The sequence below is a fragment of the Lissotriton helveticus genome, chromosome 11 (genome assembly GCF_964261635.1).
Source record: "Lissotriton helveticus chromosome 11, aLisHel1.1, whole genome shotgun sequence".
NCBI classification, from domain to species: Eukaryota; Metazoa; Chordata; class Amphibia; order Caudata; family Salamandridae; genus Lissotriton; species Lissotriton helveticus.
Window position 1 is genome coordinate 195,006,197 of NC_136072.1, and position 14,522 is coordinate 195,020,718.

Genomic DNA, 14,522 nt, shown 5'->3' on the forward strand with positions numbered 1-14,522 from the left:
AACCGATTCGGTAACATTAGGAAAAATTCAAGGGGGGCAGGGTGTCACTTTGACACCCTGTTGCACCCCTGATTAGTGCTGCTGTGCACATGTGGCATACATACATGCCCTAAGGGCATGTATGTCTGTCACATGGCACAGGTGTAAATGCACATTTTTGCATTTACATAGGAATTCCTTATTTACCACCAACTAATAGTTGGTGGTAAATAACGAATTCTTAAAGCCCAGAAGCACTGTTTACAGTGCTTCCTACATCTCATTTACCGATTCGGTAAATACCAAATCGGTAAATACATTTACCGAATCGGTAAAATAGCCTCCTACATAGGAAAAGGCTTTTACCGGTCGGTAACGGCCGACCGGTAAAAGCCTACCTACATCTGGCCCTGGATGTGTAATTTATATTTTTTTTTTAAGTAAGCAGTGTTGCATTGTATTTTTCTACTTAAGTGTGTGGTACTCATGTGGTAATGGAACGTTCTCCTGAAAAAGTCAACACTTCGTCTATCACCTGTAAAAAAAGTCATGAAGATTGGTAATTAAACAGGTAATTGGGCTCATAGGTTAAAATAATGAGTACAACATTTTAGAGAATGAAAACGTGTGCTCCAGTAATGTTTCACGTGTACTGAAATATAACCATGTGGAATATAAAAAACAAAATGTGTTAACAATAATCCCTGTGCAACAATCTAAACTCACTAACGGTGGATAGTAATGTGAATAAACATTACTGTATAGTATGTTCCTTTCCTGGACCGCTCAATAATTGTCTGCTCTTACGAATGTTGTGGTAAAGCATCACTGCTTTTGCATGTCAGTTATTAAATAGATGGGCCAATTAACACTATCTTATTCTTATCTCCAACACTACAGAGGTGCATTATATTTGAATCAGATATCTAAATAACAATGCAAGCCTTACTCGACTAAACAGACAGCAGTGTCAAAATCCATTTAAAATTATACAATTTTTTATATTTCGGTCAAAATTGACTGTGGGACTGGCAGACTGCTGTGTTCATATTACATCGGCTATGACTTTTGCCTTGACTCTCATTAGAGTATATTTGAGGTGAGGAGGGTGCTACTGCTGCAACTAGGCCTCACTTCAGAGAAGATCTGGGGCACAGCCTGGCACAATCAACAGGGACAGCAGGATTCTTCTGCCATTCAACAACACTTGCAGGCAATCGGCCCATATTGCAATTAATCGAGTCTTCATTCGTGATTAAGGATCCCTGTTTTCCGTTTTTACTGATTTTTACAGATAAATACAGACAGAAAACCATTTTGTTGTCTGTATTTATTTTTAAATGTGGATAAAAACAGAAATTCAGTGCTTTTTCAGTGATTCTAAATACACTTCGCCATGACTGCCAGGCCAATAACTGTGTGAATTGAGAATTAAATAAGAAAATAATTTTAGTAAAGAGGCTTAAACAGCAGTAGCTATGCACAAGGCTGATTCTGAAATGTGCATATTTTCATATAAGTGTATTGATTTATCTTCTGCTGGTGTTCATATCACTAAAACCTGGCAGGCATTCAAGCATGTATGACTCCATATTTATTGGTTAAATAAATGTGGAATTATACGAGTTTCATCTTTAATTTTTTCACAAACCTCATAATAAATATGGATGAATACAGATACAGTTGACAAAAAATAAATATGGATAAATACAGACGGAAATGACAACAAAGTAAATACCATAAAACCCGGGATCGCTATTCATGATGCAGTGTGGGTGACAACCTGAAAACATGGATGAAGAAGCCCACCTACGATTGAGCAGATACATATTATGAGTACACTGGTGGTGATAGCACTAACATAGTTATAGTAACGTCTCAGTTTCTAGAGGATAGGCATTTTTTGCTTGTCTTTTAAAATTGGTTTTATATAACTTTGGCACCATTTTGCAAATCAGCACAAAACGGTTCAAAATAAAAATGTATCCACTTAGGGTCCTCATGGCAAGTTTAGTGGAGATCTGTTAGGTATGGGCCAAGAAAAATGGAGCTCCCCAATCGTTAGATTTACCCCATTTTGATTACCAGAACTGAATTTGCAGAAAAAAAGCCTAAATGGAATTACACCAACCTTGCTACACAGTTAGAATTTGTTGGTTTGATGTAAATTCAGTCAGTAGTTTTTGAGAAATTAATGTTTAAAGAGGTGCTCGGGTAGAGCATAGATAGGTTAAAGTTTAACGAACATTTTACAATTTGAAAGCTGTATTTTAAATTTGTGCGTAAAGTTAGTATTCTTTCACAAATTTGCACAAAATTTAGCAGATGCGTTGAATATTGAGTTAAATTTTGGATTTTTAAATTGGTGAAGATTTCCCAATGAGGGGACAGGTTTAAAAGGGGGATGTTTTAAAATGTGTTTATTTGCTAATAACTATGGCATAATTTGACAAATGAACTTCAGATCTGGCAGATATTGGACATGTGTAATCTTCTGTGGATGTAGAAAGTTTAGTGCAGATCCATCAAAAGGAGGGAAAAACAATTTCACGAGATATTAACTTTGATGCTCTATAATGACTGCATGAATTTTGAAAATCTCTAAGCACGAGAAGGTCAGTGCAGGAAGCGCGGGTTCCATGTAGATTCTAGAAAGAAGGGGGGGGCAAAGTTAAATGGGGAGTTGAAAATATAATTGATATGCTAATAACTTTGTGACAGTTATACAGATCTTCATAACACTTGGCAGATACTTACCATGTTTAACTTATTAGTTCATGTTTCATGCAAACCCATGTTGGGGGAAAATTAAATGGGTGTTCATAAAGGAGCACTTCCTATTTTAATTCCCATTGGAATCTTTGCTCTCCGCTATACAGAGAAACTGTGAAGGGAATGATTGCAATCTTGGAATAAAGTAAAACTTTATTAGTAGAAGTACCATTATTTCGTTTACAGCAAATCAGTTCTGTAGTTTTCAATTAGTTAGTATGACACAGACCCCCAATATATTGTGATTTGCATAAAAAACATGAAATCAGCAAGTTTATAGAAATCCTGCGATTTTTACAAAATGCCTGCAAAATTTGTGCAAAAAATAGAAAAAAATATGGGGTTGACCCACTCTTCTTTACTAGCTCCAGCACCCGTAAAGGAAGTGTGAGCAACAGGCTAGCCCTCCTGCTGTGTAAACAGCCTGCTGCCCCACCCGTAAGTATGCCTACTGCCTGGAATATTTTTTAAATGCTCTTGTTACGAATTAACCAAACGCAGATTTGAAATTATAATAATAATAATCACCATTTGTAAAGCGCACAATCACCCGCAAGGGTCTTTAGGCGCTGGGGGCCGTCGGGAAGATTAAGCAAGCTATTGCCCAGAGTCACATGGTGCTGGGCTAATCTGCCACCGGTGCCAGGGATCGAACCGTGATCCCCAGAGGCCGGAGTCAGTCGCCCTAGCCGCGGCGCCGCGGTAACTCGAGCAGCGTCTAAAGTGATACAAACAGTGTGCATAATGTGCCTAGTAAGTGGTTTCCAATATGATTGAAATAGTTCAGTGGGTTAAGAGGACGTGAAAGAGCTGTGAGGGGGCGTTGTTTAGAAGGACCACAGGTTTGTCATCAGCGAGTTCCTACAGCATATTACCCTGGGCTGTAATCTACATACTCCTCTCTGCTTGTGTGTGAATTGCCGGGCCATGGAAATCAGCCCCGCCAGTCATTTACAAACATGGCCATCCGTGTCAAAGTCATGGCTCTTGGGCTTTGGGTGTAAGGTGGAAGGGGCGGACAAGAGCAAGAAAGGCGCCTCACACTATTGTGTGCCCCCCGCCTTGCAATGGTTTTTATATGCCCCCGCTGCCATCCCCCTACCTCCTGCTGCCCAGCACACAGCAAGAATAGCAAGTTGTCTGTTGCCAGAAAGAGCAGGTTTCATATTGTAATCTGTTCTCTTTGGAATCAGACATCCTTCAATTTGAGGTGCTGTGCTGCTGGAGACTTTGCAACGGTAGAGTAGTGACAGAGCTCAGGTCTTACAGTATTTTTTGTGGCAGGCACATTTTTTAGCCCATGCAGGAATGCCACGAATTTTGAGGTTTTGGGCCACAAATTAAGCTTTTTTTGGCCACTAAATTTGCCACGTAAAGGTGCAAAATCCTGGGGGTGGAGAGGGGGTCGAGGGGGGGATGGTGTCTGCTTACATTACAGTGTCCGTAGAATAGAAAGGTTTAATACAGTGAGAAAGTGGGACTGCTGGTGTGCGGACAATTTTAACAAGCATTGGAAATGCAATAGGTCTCGGATTTATTTGAGTTAGAGCTAATGGCATTGTAAATGGCAATGTCTTTTAGCCATGTGTTATGGAGTGTATGCATGTGGTGTGTAGTGGAATTATGTGGTTTGGATTGGAATTGTTCACCCTACACACTCACACACTGTTTACCCTGCACACTCACACACTGTTCACCCTGCACACTCACACACTGTTCACCCTGCACACACACACTGTTCACCCTGCAAACACACACTGTTCACCCTGCAAATACACACTGTTCACCCTGCAAACACACACTGTTCACCCTGCAAACACACACACTGCTCACCCTACACACTCTCACACTGCTCACCCTGCACACTCACACACTGTCACCCTTCACACTCACACACTGTCACCCTTCACACTCACACACTGCTCACCCTACACACTCACACACTGCTCACCCTACACACTCACACACTGCTCACACTCATACACTGCTCACCCTACACGCTCACACACTGCTCACCCTGCACGCTCACACAATGTTCACCCTGCACGCTCACACACTGCTCACACTACACACTCACACACACTCTGCCCTCAACAGCACTCTGCCCTCAACTGCACTCTGCCCTCAACAGCACACAGCACTCTGCCCTCAACAGCACACAGCACTCTGCACTCAACAGCACACAGCACTCTGCACTCAACAGCACACAGCACTCTGCACTCAACAGCACACAGCACACTGCCCTCAACAGCACACGGCACTCTGCCCTCAACAGCACACAGCACTCTGCCCTCAACAGCACTCTGCACTCTGCCCTCAACAGCACTCTGCACTCACACAATGTTCACCCTGCACGCTTACACACTGTTAACCCTGCATACTCACACACTGCTCACCCTGCACGCTCATACACTGCTCACACGACACACTCACACACTGCTCACCCTACGTAATGCGAAAAGACCTAGCTCTGCCCTTTGGCCTGTGCTTTAATCGTACAGTAGGTTGTGAGTAGTTGCGCTTGATTGGTTGAGGCGTCCCCTCCTTGCTGCTCCCCTCACAAAGGGCCGGCTGCCTCAATGAAGCTCCCAAGACACGTGCTCACCTGTTCTTTGTTTGAGCTCCTGTGTGTCAGTGCACCGTGTAAGCGCACAAGCATACCCTGCTCTCTCTGGAACAGTCACTCTGCACTCTGCCCTCAACACTCTGCCCTCAACAGCACTCTGCCCTCAACAGCACACAGCACTCTGCCCTCAACAGCACACAGCACTCTGCCCTCAACAGCACACAGCACTCTGCCCTCAACAGCACACAGCACTCTGCACTCAACAGCACACAGCACTCTGCACTCAACAGCACACAGCACTCTGCCCTCAATAGCACACATCACTCTGCCCTCAACAGCACTCTGCACTCTGCCCTCAACAGCATGCACTCAACAGCACACAACACTCTGCCCTCAACAGCACACAGCACTCTGCACTCAACAGCACGCAGCACTCTGCCCTCAACAGCACTCTGCCCTCAACAGCACTCTGCCCTCAACAGCACTCTGCCCTCAACAGCACTCTGCCCTCAACAGCACTCTGCCCTCAACAGCACTCTGCCCTCAACAGCACTCTGCACTCTGCCCTCAACAGCACTCTGCACTCTGCCCTCAACAGCACTCTGCACTCTGCCCTCAACAGCACTCTGCACTCTGCACTCAACAGCACTCTGCACGCAACAGCACTCTGTACTCAACAGCACACAACAATCTGCACTCAACTGCACACAGCACTCTGCCCTCAACTGCACACAGCACTCTGCCCTCAACAGCACTCTGCACTCTGCCCTCAACAGCACTCTGCACTCAACAGCAGTCTGCACTCAACAGCACTCTACACTCAACAGCACACAGCACTCTGCACTCACCAGCACACAGCACTCAACAGCACACAGCACTCAACAGCACACAGCACTCTGCACTCAACAGCACTCTGCACTCAACAGCACTATACACTCAACAGCACTCTGCACTCAACAGCACTCTGCACTCAACAGCATACAGCACGCAACAGCACTCTGCACTCAACAGCACACAACACTCTGCACTCAACAGCACTCTGCACTCAACAGCACACAGCACTCAACAGCACTCTGCACTCAACAGCACTCTGCACTCAACAGCACACAGCACTCAACAGCACTCTGCACTCAACAGCACACAGCACTCTGCACTCAACAGCACTCTGCACTCAACAGCACACAGCACTCTGCCCTCTACAGCACTCTGCCCTCTACAGCACTCTGCCCTCTACAGCACTCTGCCCTCTACAGCACTCTGCCCTCTACAGCACTCTGCCCTCTACAGCACTCTGCCCTCTACAGCACTCTGCCCTCTACAGCACTCTGCCCTCTACAGCACTCTGCCCTGTACAGCACTCTGCCCTGTACAGCACTCTGCACTGTACAGCACACAGCACTCAACAGCACTCTGCACTCAACAGCACACATCACTCAAAAGCACTCTGCACTCAACAGCACACAGCACTCTGCCCTCAACAGCACTCTTCCCTCAACAACACTCTGCCCTCAACAGCACTCTGCCCTCAACAGCACTCTGCACAATACAGCACTCTGCACAATACAGCACTCTGCACTCAACAGCACTCTGCACTCAACAGCACTCTGCACTCAACAGCACTCTGCACTCAACAGCACTCTGCACTCAACAGCACTCTGCACTCAACAGCACTCTGCACTCAACAGCACTCTGCACTCAACAGCACTCTGCACTCAACAGCACTCTGCACTGAACAGCTCACAGCACTGAACAGCTCACAGCACTCTGCACCCAACAGCACACAGCACTCTGCACTCAACAGCACACAGACGCCTCACCTTGAATCCAACTGGTACAGAGTTTGAGGAGGATAGCATAACCTCACAGCGATCACACAATGAGCCAATGGAGAGCCCAGGATTGAAACTGAACATGGGGCCAACACTGGGGTTTAAGATGCCAAGGAAAAAGGCACAGGTGGGATTAAATGCACAGAATGCTCGTACATTTATTGTTTAAGCGCTGAGGTATTTCACAGGTACGGAGTAAGTGTTAGGAGGCTCAGGCAGGAAGGGTAGGGTTCACTTCATCCAGTGGGTTCTCTACTGTGTAACCCAGACACCAGGCTAGAGGTAATTTGTTAAAGCTTTTGCAATAAATTATAAGAAACACACCTCTGAGAAGCACCAACATTTTTTTTTTCATTTGAAGCACTGATACCCAGTAAATACCCAATACAGGAGATAACAACAATATTGAAGTAAAGTAAAGGACTGGGATGCGGCCGTGCAGGAGGGACTAGCACAGAGTTCAGGTCTGGGAAGGTTATTGACGGAGGACGAGTGTCTGCTCACAATTTGGAAGGCGTGTGGGGCCCTTGGGTTTCTGTGGCTGAATACATGATTTTGTTTAGTTGTGTCTAAATATGTTTTCCTGTCCGTAGAGCCTCCCCCTGCACCCGAACAACGCACGCAGAATAAATTATTATCTTGAAATAATATCACTGTAAGTAATCTCTGTGACCCCCCCCATTTCTCACATGTGGTCCTGTTTTAGATCTAAAATAACCTTTTTTTATGGATGTTACGTTAAAGCAAACATATTTCTCTGCAAATTGTCTGTAATCGACACTCACACACCACTCAGAAAATTAAATCAAAGGAAAACGCAATTGAAAACAATCTGTTTAAAGAATTTTTCTGGGGCATCAGGGCAAGGTCTCTGCAGAACAAAGCTGGGTGGAATCAGTGTGCGCAATATATAATTGTACTACTGTGACTGGTATGGTAGAATTGCTGCAGCTGATACAGTGGAATTCTTGATCCGGAGTTCGTCCGGCTTCTTGCCCCGTTCACCTTTTCAGCAGTGTTTAAAAAGCTCCATTTGTGCCCCTGCCGGTTGGCAGAGGGCATCTAAATACCACGCCTACTTGCCTCTGGCAGCTTTGCCGAGGGGGTTGTGTCTCCTCCCTGCTGCTTGTCGCTATCAGCTGCCATTTGTTGGAGGGCTGCCCACCCAGCTGTGCAGAACGGGATCTGACAAATTAGGCTTGGAAGGAGCCACTCATAGACGGCTGGGGGCTGCTTGCTGCTGGGCTCAGGCACACTGGGTGCGTCGGTGGGGCCGTGCAGGAGGGACTAGCACGGAGTTCAGGTCTGGGAGGGTTAGTGACGGAGGACGAGTGTCTGCTTACAGGTTTAAAGGCGCGTGGGGTTCTCTGCTTTCTGTGGCTGAATTGCAAGATTTTAAAATAACACAGTATGATAAAATGTAATCTTCAAAAAACCGATAAAATATAATCTCGAAAAACGGACATACATTAAGCAGCTGCTAATACAACAAGGAAGCTGCGCGCTGAGCGCTGCAGAATTGTGAACGCGCCCGTTCACTAACGGAGGCACCCTGACAGCTCCTAATTATAATTTATGTACTTCTTAGCGCGAGCACGCACGAAATATGCCCAAAATGGCGGAACTAAACTACATTTACCCTATCACTTCAAGCCTATTAAAACGAAAACACAAGGAAGACGAATCACTGACCAGATGACAGAAAACGCTAAGGAATGTCTGGAATTTCTCTCTCCAAGGCCCTAGGAGATACTTCTTCTTTTTTTTCTCCTTTAACATTAGTTCTCAAACTCCTCCCAGTTTCACTGGGAAGGAGTCCGAGCCCTAAAAACCAAGTTTGCAGACTCTCTGAATTTACATTTAAACATAAAATTATCCATGGCCGCCTTTAACTCAGTATAGTCCATTGCAAGAGTGTGGTCTAAAGGTTTGGTCAGCATACCCAATAAAACAGGGTTCACAAATAAAATACCCAGCTATGTGTCTGGCTCTACAGTCAACCCCGTGCTCACGTTTAAAGGCAGTTTGCATTAGAGGTGCGCAGTTGGCAGGAGGACAGCAAATTATTAGCAAATGAACACTGTTATGCCCGTCCCACCCAGAACTGTGACCCCGCTGATGAACTTGCATATAACTCGATTCGCTAACAGTAAGGTAAATATGATAAGGCTCTGCAAAATTTTCATTTCATACCAGACCATGATACAGCAACAAAGATGTAAGCTAATAAAATAACTTCTCAGCCCCTCTCTATCTTTGCTACTGTTTCTACTTCTACCAGAAACTTGAGCTTCCTGCACTGGGCTCCACCTGCTAGCATCCACTCAGTTATCACGGCAATTCATTAACCAGAATCAAAATGATTTCCAAATTAACACTTTCACATCCCCCTCTTATTTAACTCTGCCCTCTTTGATGGATTTGTATGAAAATGAACATATCGAGAGAAAGCTCAACATGCTAAGGGCCTGTCATAATTAGTGTAGATCTGGGATAAGACCCCCAACTGAAAATGTTTGCAACATCTGTAGGAGAGTAGGGTCTGCTATCCTATGGTCACCCCAAATTTTTGCTTTTTGCTTCACTGGTTTATGACTTAATGTGGCTGTGGGCCTGCTAATCAGACCCACAGCCTGCTGTTCTCTCTCTAAATTAATGCCAATGCACATTAGGTGCATTACGAAATTGGAACTGGTTCACCTTATTGGCCCCTGTAACAGTGTACCCAGGTACCCAGGGCATAGGTGCTTCCAAGGCCTACCAGGGGCTGCAGCACGTATTGTGCCACCCCTGGCCTGGCCTCCATATTTGACACAACTGGCTGATCACTCAGCTGGGGTAAGTCGGTGTAACCACCCCTTACTTAGGTATAGTATGCCTATATCTAACCTAAAATGGACACATATGTTCCTATCAGCCACTCCTATGGAAGGCCTCATCAATCCTGGAGGCAGAGTGCTTGGAAATATGTGAGATGGTGCTCTGGCATGAGCTGAGCCTGTCTGCAGCTTTCGGAACCAAGTCCTTTAGCTGTTTCATGATACTGCCATACCATATACTCTTAAATGCATTATGAACCTCGCGGTTAAATGCTATCTTTGGTTTGGCTTTATCAAAACATGTCGAGTAAGGGGTCATACGAATTGGAATACTACCCCCTCGCCAGTTCTGGCGACGGGGGTAGCATTCCACCCTTCTAGAGGGACACGACATGTATCTAACCTGAACCCCGGTTAAAGTTAAATGTGAGCCTTAGCATCACAAAATGGATGCTGCCACCACAGACACAAGTCTGACCTCCTGCTGCTGGGAGTCCTTCCAGCGAGGGAGGCTTGGACAATGGGTTTCCTGCCTTGGGAGGTGCTAGAACCACCCCAGACAGGGTTTTGTGTATTGGGCAGGACAGGGCTGAATAGAATCAGACATGCCTGGGGCATACAAGGTGTACCTGTGCATTTGCCAGTTCAAACCGGTGCTGGGGCTCTCCAGCCCCAGTCTTGGCGCGAAGCTGCACAAAGGAAAGGGGGTGTAACCGCCCCCCTTCCTGGTCCCACCCAGAGGAGGGACCTAGTAGGTGATCCGGCCCCTAGAATTGGAATAAGAGTAGGAGCTGTGCCTCAGGACTTCAGATCATCCTGAACTCGACTTGAAACTAAGAAGAAAACTGGACTTCGACATTCTGCTGCACAGAAGACTGAAGAGAATCTCCCTTGTGGCCAAGGAGTGACCACCCTGTGAAGGCAGGCACCAACCAGCAACTCGACGTCTGCTTTGCCGCCGCCTCCCGCTGGAGCCTGAGCCCAGAGCATGACAAGACCCAGACATCTCAGAGCCCGATCCACAGTCCCTGAAAAGAAGAGACCCGGTGAGGCACCGAGAGACGTGGGACCGGACATCTTGGAAGACCCCCGAGAAGCTGACTGCGCAGCACCCGAGGCACCCTCGACGCTGAGCTTTGGGGTTTGAGAAGCCCTGACACCGAGCAGCATTTGCACCAAAGATCAGCCCCCCAGCATCTCCACGATCTGCGTGGGGCCCTTTTGCACTTTGCCACTCGACGCGCCATCCCGGCCACTTGCCACGTGGCTAGCGGCCATCTTGGCGACGAAAACGACGAACTACACGGCTGGTCTGGTTGCTCCAGACTGGCCCTTGCTCCCCTGAAAAGGAGCACCCGCTCTGACCTTGCTGGTCCGAGTGAGAAGCTTGCATCGATTCCTGCGTGGCTTGCTTTAGCCAAGGCCGGTTTGCTCCAATCAAGTTGCCGACACCGCCATCAGCGAGAGCCTTCGTGGGACAGCTCGTGATCGACTCCTGGACGTCCTTGACCTCTTCGTGTCCACGTGGCTGCAGAGACAATCTTCACTTCTTCACCTGTTTGCACCCGACATTGCCTGGTTCCATCCTGGTTCCACGGTAGTCACTGGCTAGTGACTTTGAACATTGTCCCCTCTGCTTTCAGGTCTTCACCTCTTCATATCCACCCTTGGATCCACCGGAACTCTCCTCGACGACCCGCCTGCAGCATCTTCGGCTCCAAGCACCATCGACCTGCGTGACGAAACCCGACACTACTTCGCACCTGTGCACCCGCTTCCTGTGGGTGAGGTAACTCAGCAACGCCGGTGTTCCCACACTGGTATACACCTCTAGTGCCTGTGCCTAAAGTTTTATCCTTGTAGGTCCATCGGAAGGTTCCTTAAACACTAACTTTGTAACTTTTACGCACCATTGACATTGCATTGGTGCATGCGTGCGCTTTAAGCGCTGCACCCGAGTCCCGCGGGCCTTTCCCCGACTTCATCACTGCTAGTCCCGAACAGCTCCAGCGATTCCCCAGGCCCTAGGCCTCTTTCCTTTCCCCATAGTGGTCCTTATACCACTATTTTAGTATATGGTTTAGGTGGCCCCTAGGGCTCATCCATATTTGTGCAACTTTTGTATATTTAAACTGTGTTTTGTTTTAACGCATTTGCTTCTGTGCTCATAAAGAGTATAGGGGATATTTGTAGAAATAAATCCATATATATTTTCAATATATATCTGTGTGGTGTCCTTTCATTTGGTATTCAAGGGGATTGTGTATGGTAAAACAGCTTGCTTCACATGCCTTTACAGAGTTTAGCCTAAGACTGCTTAGTCCATGCTACCCCTAGGATAGCTTGTCTATAAGGTTGACTTTTCAACCAATCATCATAAGGGTTGCTTGGCATGGTGCAAGGTGATCACTAGAACTAGTGAGCATCATATACCAGGCCAAATTCTCACAACATCCCCTGCACCCTTCTACATTTGCTCCTCTTTGATTGATCTGCAAACAACTTGAACTTAAGGGAAGAGGTGTGGCGCCGCGGCCAGGGCGACTGACACCGGATGCTGGGGATCACGGTTCGATCCCCGGGTCCGGCGGCTGGGGTCTGCCCAGCACCATGTGGCTCTGGGCAATAGCTCGCTTAATCTTCCCAACGGCCCCCAGCGCCGGGATGCCTCCGGGTAGCTGTGCGCTTTACAAATACTGGATTTACATTTACATTTTTACATAACAAGATGGGAAAAATACGCAAAACATTTGCTACGTGTCACATGGATTCATGAAAGAGTAACATAGTTAATAGGAAATGAACAATTCTTGTACCCCCCTTTGTAAATGACACCCCTGAACAGGCTAAATGTCTGCCAATATTTGTGCAGGCCTTATGTACTACTCCCTCTGTGCACAGCCTTCGCTGGCCTAGCCCGTTACTGGGGCAGCCATAGAGAGTGTAGTAAAAGTCCTGGCCTGCACCCAAAATACCGAAAGAATTTACTGGAAAAATACAAAGGTTAAATTGACATAGTTAGGTATTGTAATTTCATTTAAACCATCAAAAATGATTTTGGGGTTAGGAATCTGCAGCCCGCTGCCTTAACCACAAAACCAGACCCAGTGGTTTATCAATGATCCATGTCCATCAAAAGGGGGTACAAATTAAATTCTTGTCTTATTTTATGTTTTCACTTGAGATATACCATAACTATTCACAAGAGTCCTTATTTCATTTCTGTATTTGTTCCTTTATTCAATTTTTATTTAAATCCAAAAGTAAAGCTATCCAACATGTGTTTCAAGGGGCACACCCTCTTCCTCAGAAGTCATACTTTCTGTTTGCCATCAATTTATAAAGTTCTTATTCATGATGACGGCTTGTAATATTGCAATGTCCAAATTCTAAGTTGCCCCATTTATCTTATACCTCTTGTTTGGCATCAATGTATAACATTTATTTTTCATGATGATTGTTAGTAACATCGCAATGTCCACATTCTAAGTTGCCCCATTTCTATATCAAAGTTATAGCCTCTTCATCTTGAAGCGGGTTTAAAGTCACCGATTCTGCCATTAAGTGAAATGTCAGAGTCCATTTAAGCAAACATGTACTTCACCTTGGGTCATTTGTGAGAAGTTATGCTTTGTGATGACTAGAAATTGAATGAAGAACACGTTTGCTGAAATGGATTCTGACATTTCACTGAATAGCTGAATGAGTGACTTTGAAACCATTTCAAGGAATATATATGTAGTGTATTTTAACTAACTACCAAATGTTGCCCATGGGGCCTGATTGAAGATGCCTTATTAGTGGGAAATGCATACATGTGAACCTCTAGACTCAAAATCTTAGGTCATATGAGGTGTTTAAGAAGGCGATCCCATTAAGGTGAACACAGAACAAACAGTTTTTCGGAGGGTGTTCAGGGTTTAAAAAATGGGTTACTATATTAAAGTCTACGGAGCCCCTTTTTTGTTAGGCAGGTTAATACAAATAAAAAGAGGGTAAAATCCACCAAATGTGAGCAATTCTACAGATGCAACGTCTTTTGCGTTGCCGTAGGTTATGTCCACACTTACCGTATTCCAAATACACGGTCTATTAGGAAACCGCCAAAGAAGCACAGAATGACGTTAGGCCAGGAATACCATGCATATAACTGCATGAACTCAGCAGTGTTCACTTTCATGTCCTGTAAGAAATTAAAGATCAAAGGATGAACACAAATTATGAATAATGGCAAAAGAAAAACATGAGATAAAAATGAAGAAATCTATTTTGTGTGGCTACTGAGATGGGAAATCTTCAAGCAGCATGCATGCTGCTACGCACGGAAAAGATCACTTTTGTGCATGCTTATAAAGAGGTGTGGATTGCGTATATACTTAAGATCAGCAAGTGGCTGGACCATGAGGCTTTGTTTTTGAAACAGAGAAAGTTTAAGCCGAGTTTTCATAGATTATAGTCCACAGCTTTTTTTGCCAAATGTGCAGAGGAAAGGCTGGTCAAAAACTCATGAACGCCCACGGCTGTTGCCTATGCCCAAGTCTGCACTTGCGTGGGCAT

General features: G+C 45.7%; 1 protein-coding gene across 2 annotated transcripts in view; it reads right to left on the bottom strand.

Moving 5' to 3' along the window:
* Window positions 1–14,522, bottom strand: part of MFSD1 (major facilitator superfamily domain containing 1) — a 162,985-nt gene that overhangs the window by 117,041 nt on the left and 31,422 nt on the right. For both annotated transcript variants that reach the window (XM_078667035.1, XM_078667036.1), the window contains exon 3: window positions 14,036–14,148. In XM_078667035.1, the coding sequence (XP_078523161.1) occupies window positions 14,036–14,148 (113 nt within the window). The remainder of the gene's footprint in view (window positions 1–14,035; window positions 14,149–14,522) is intronic.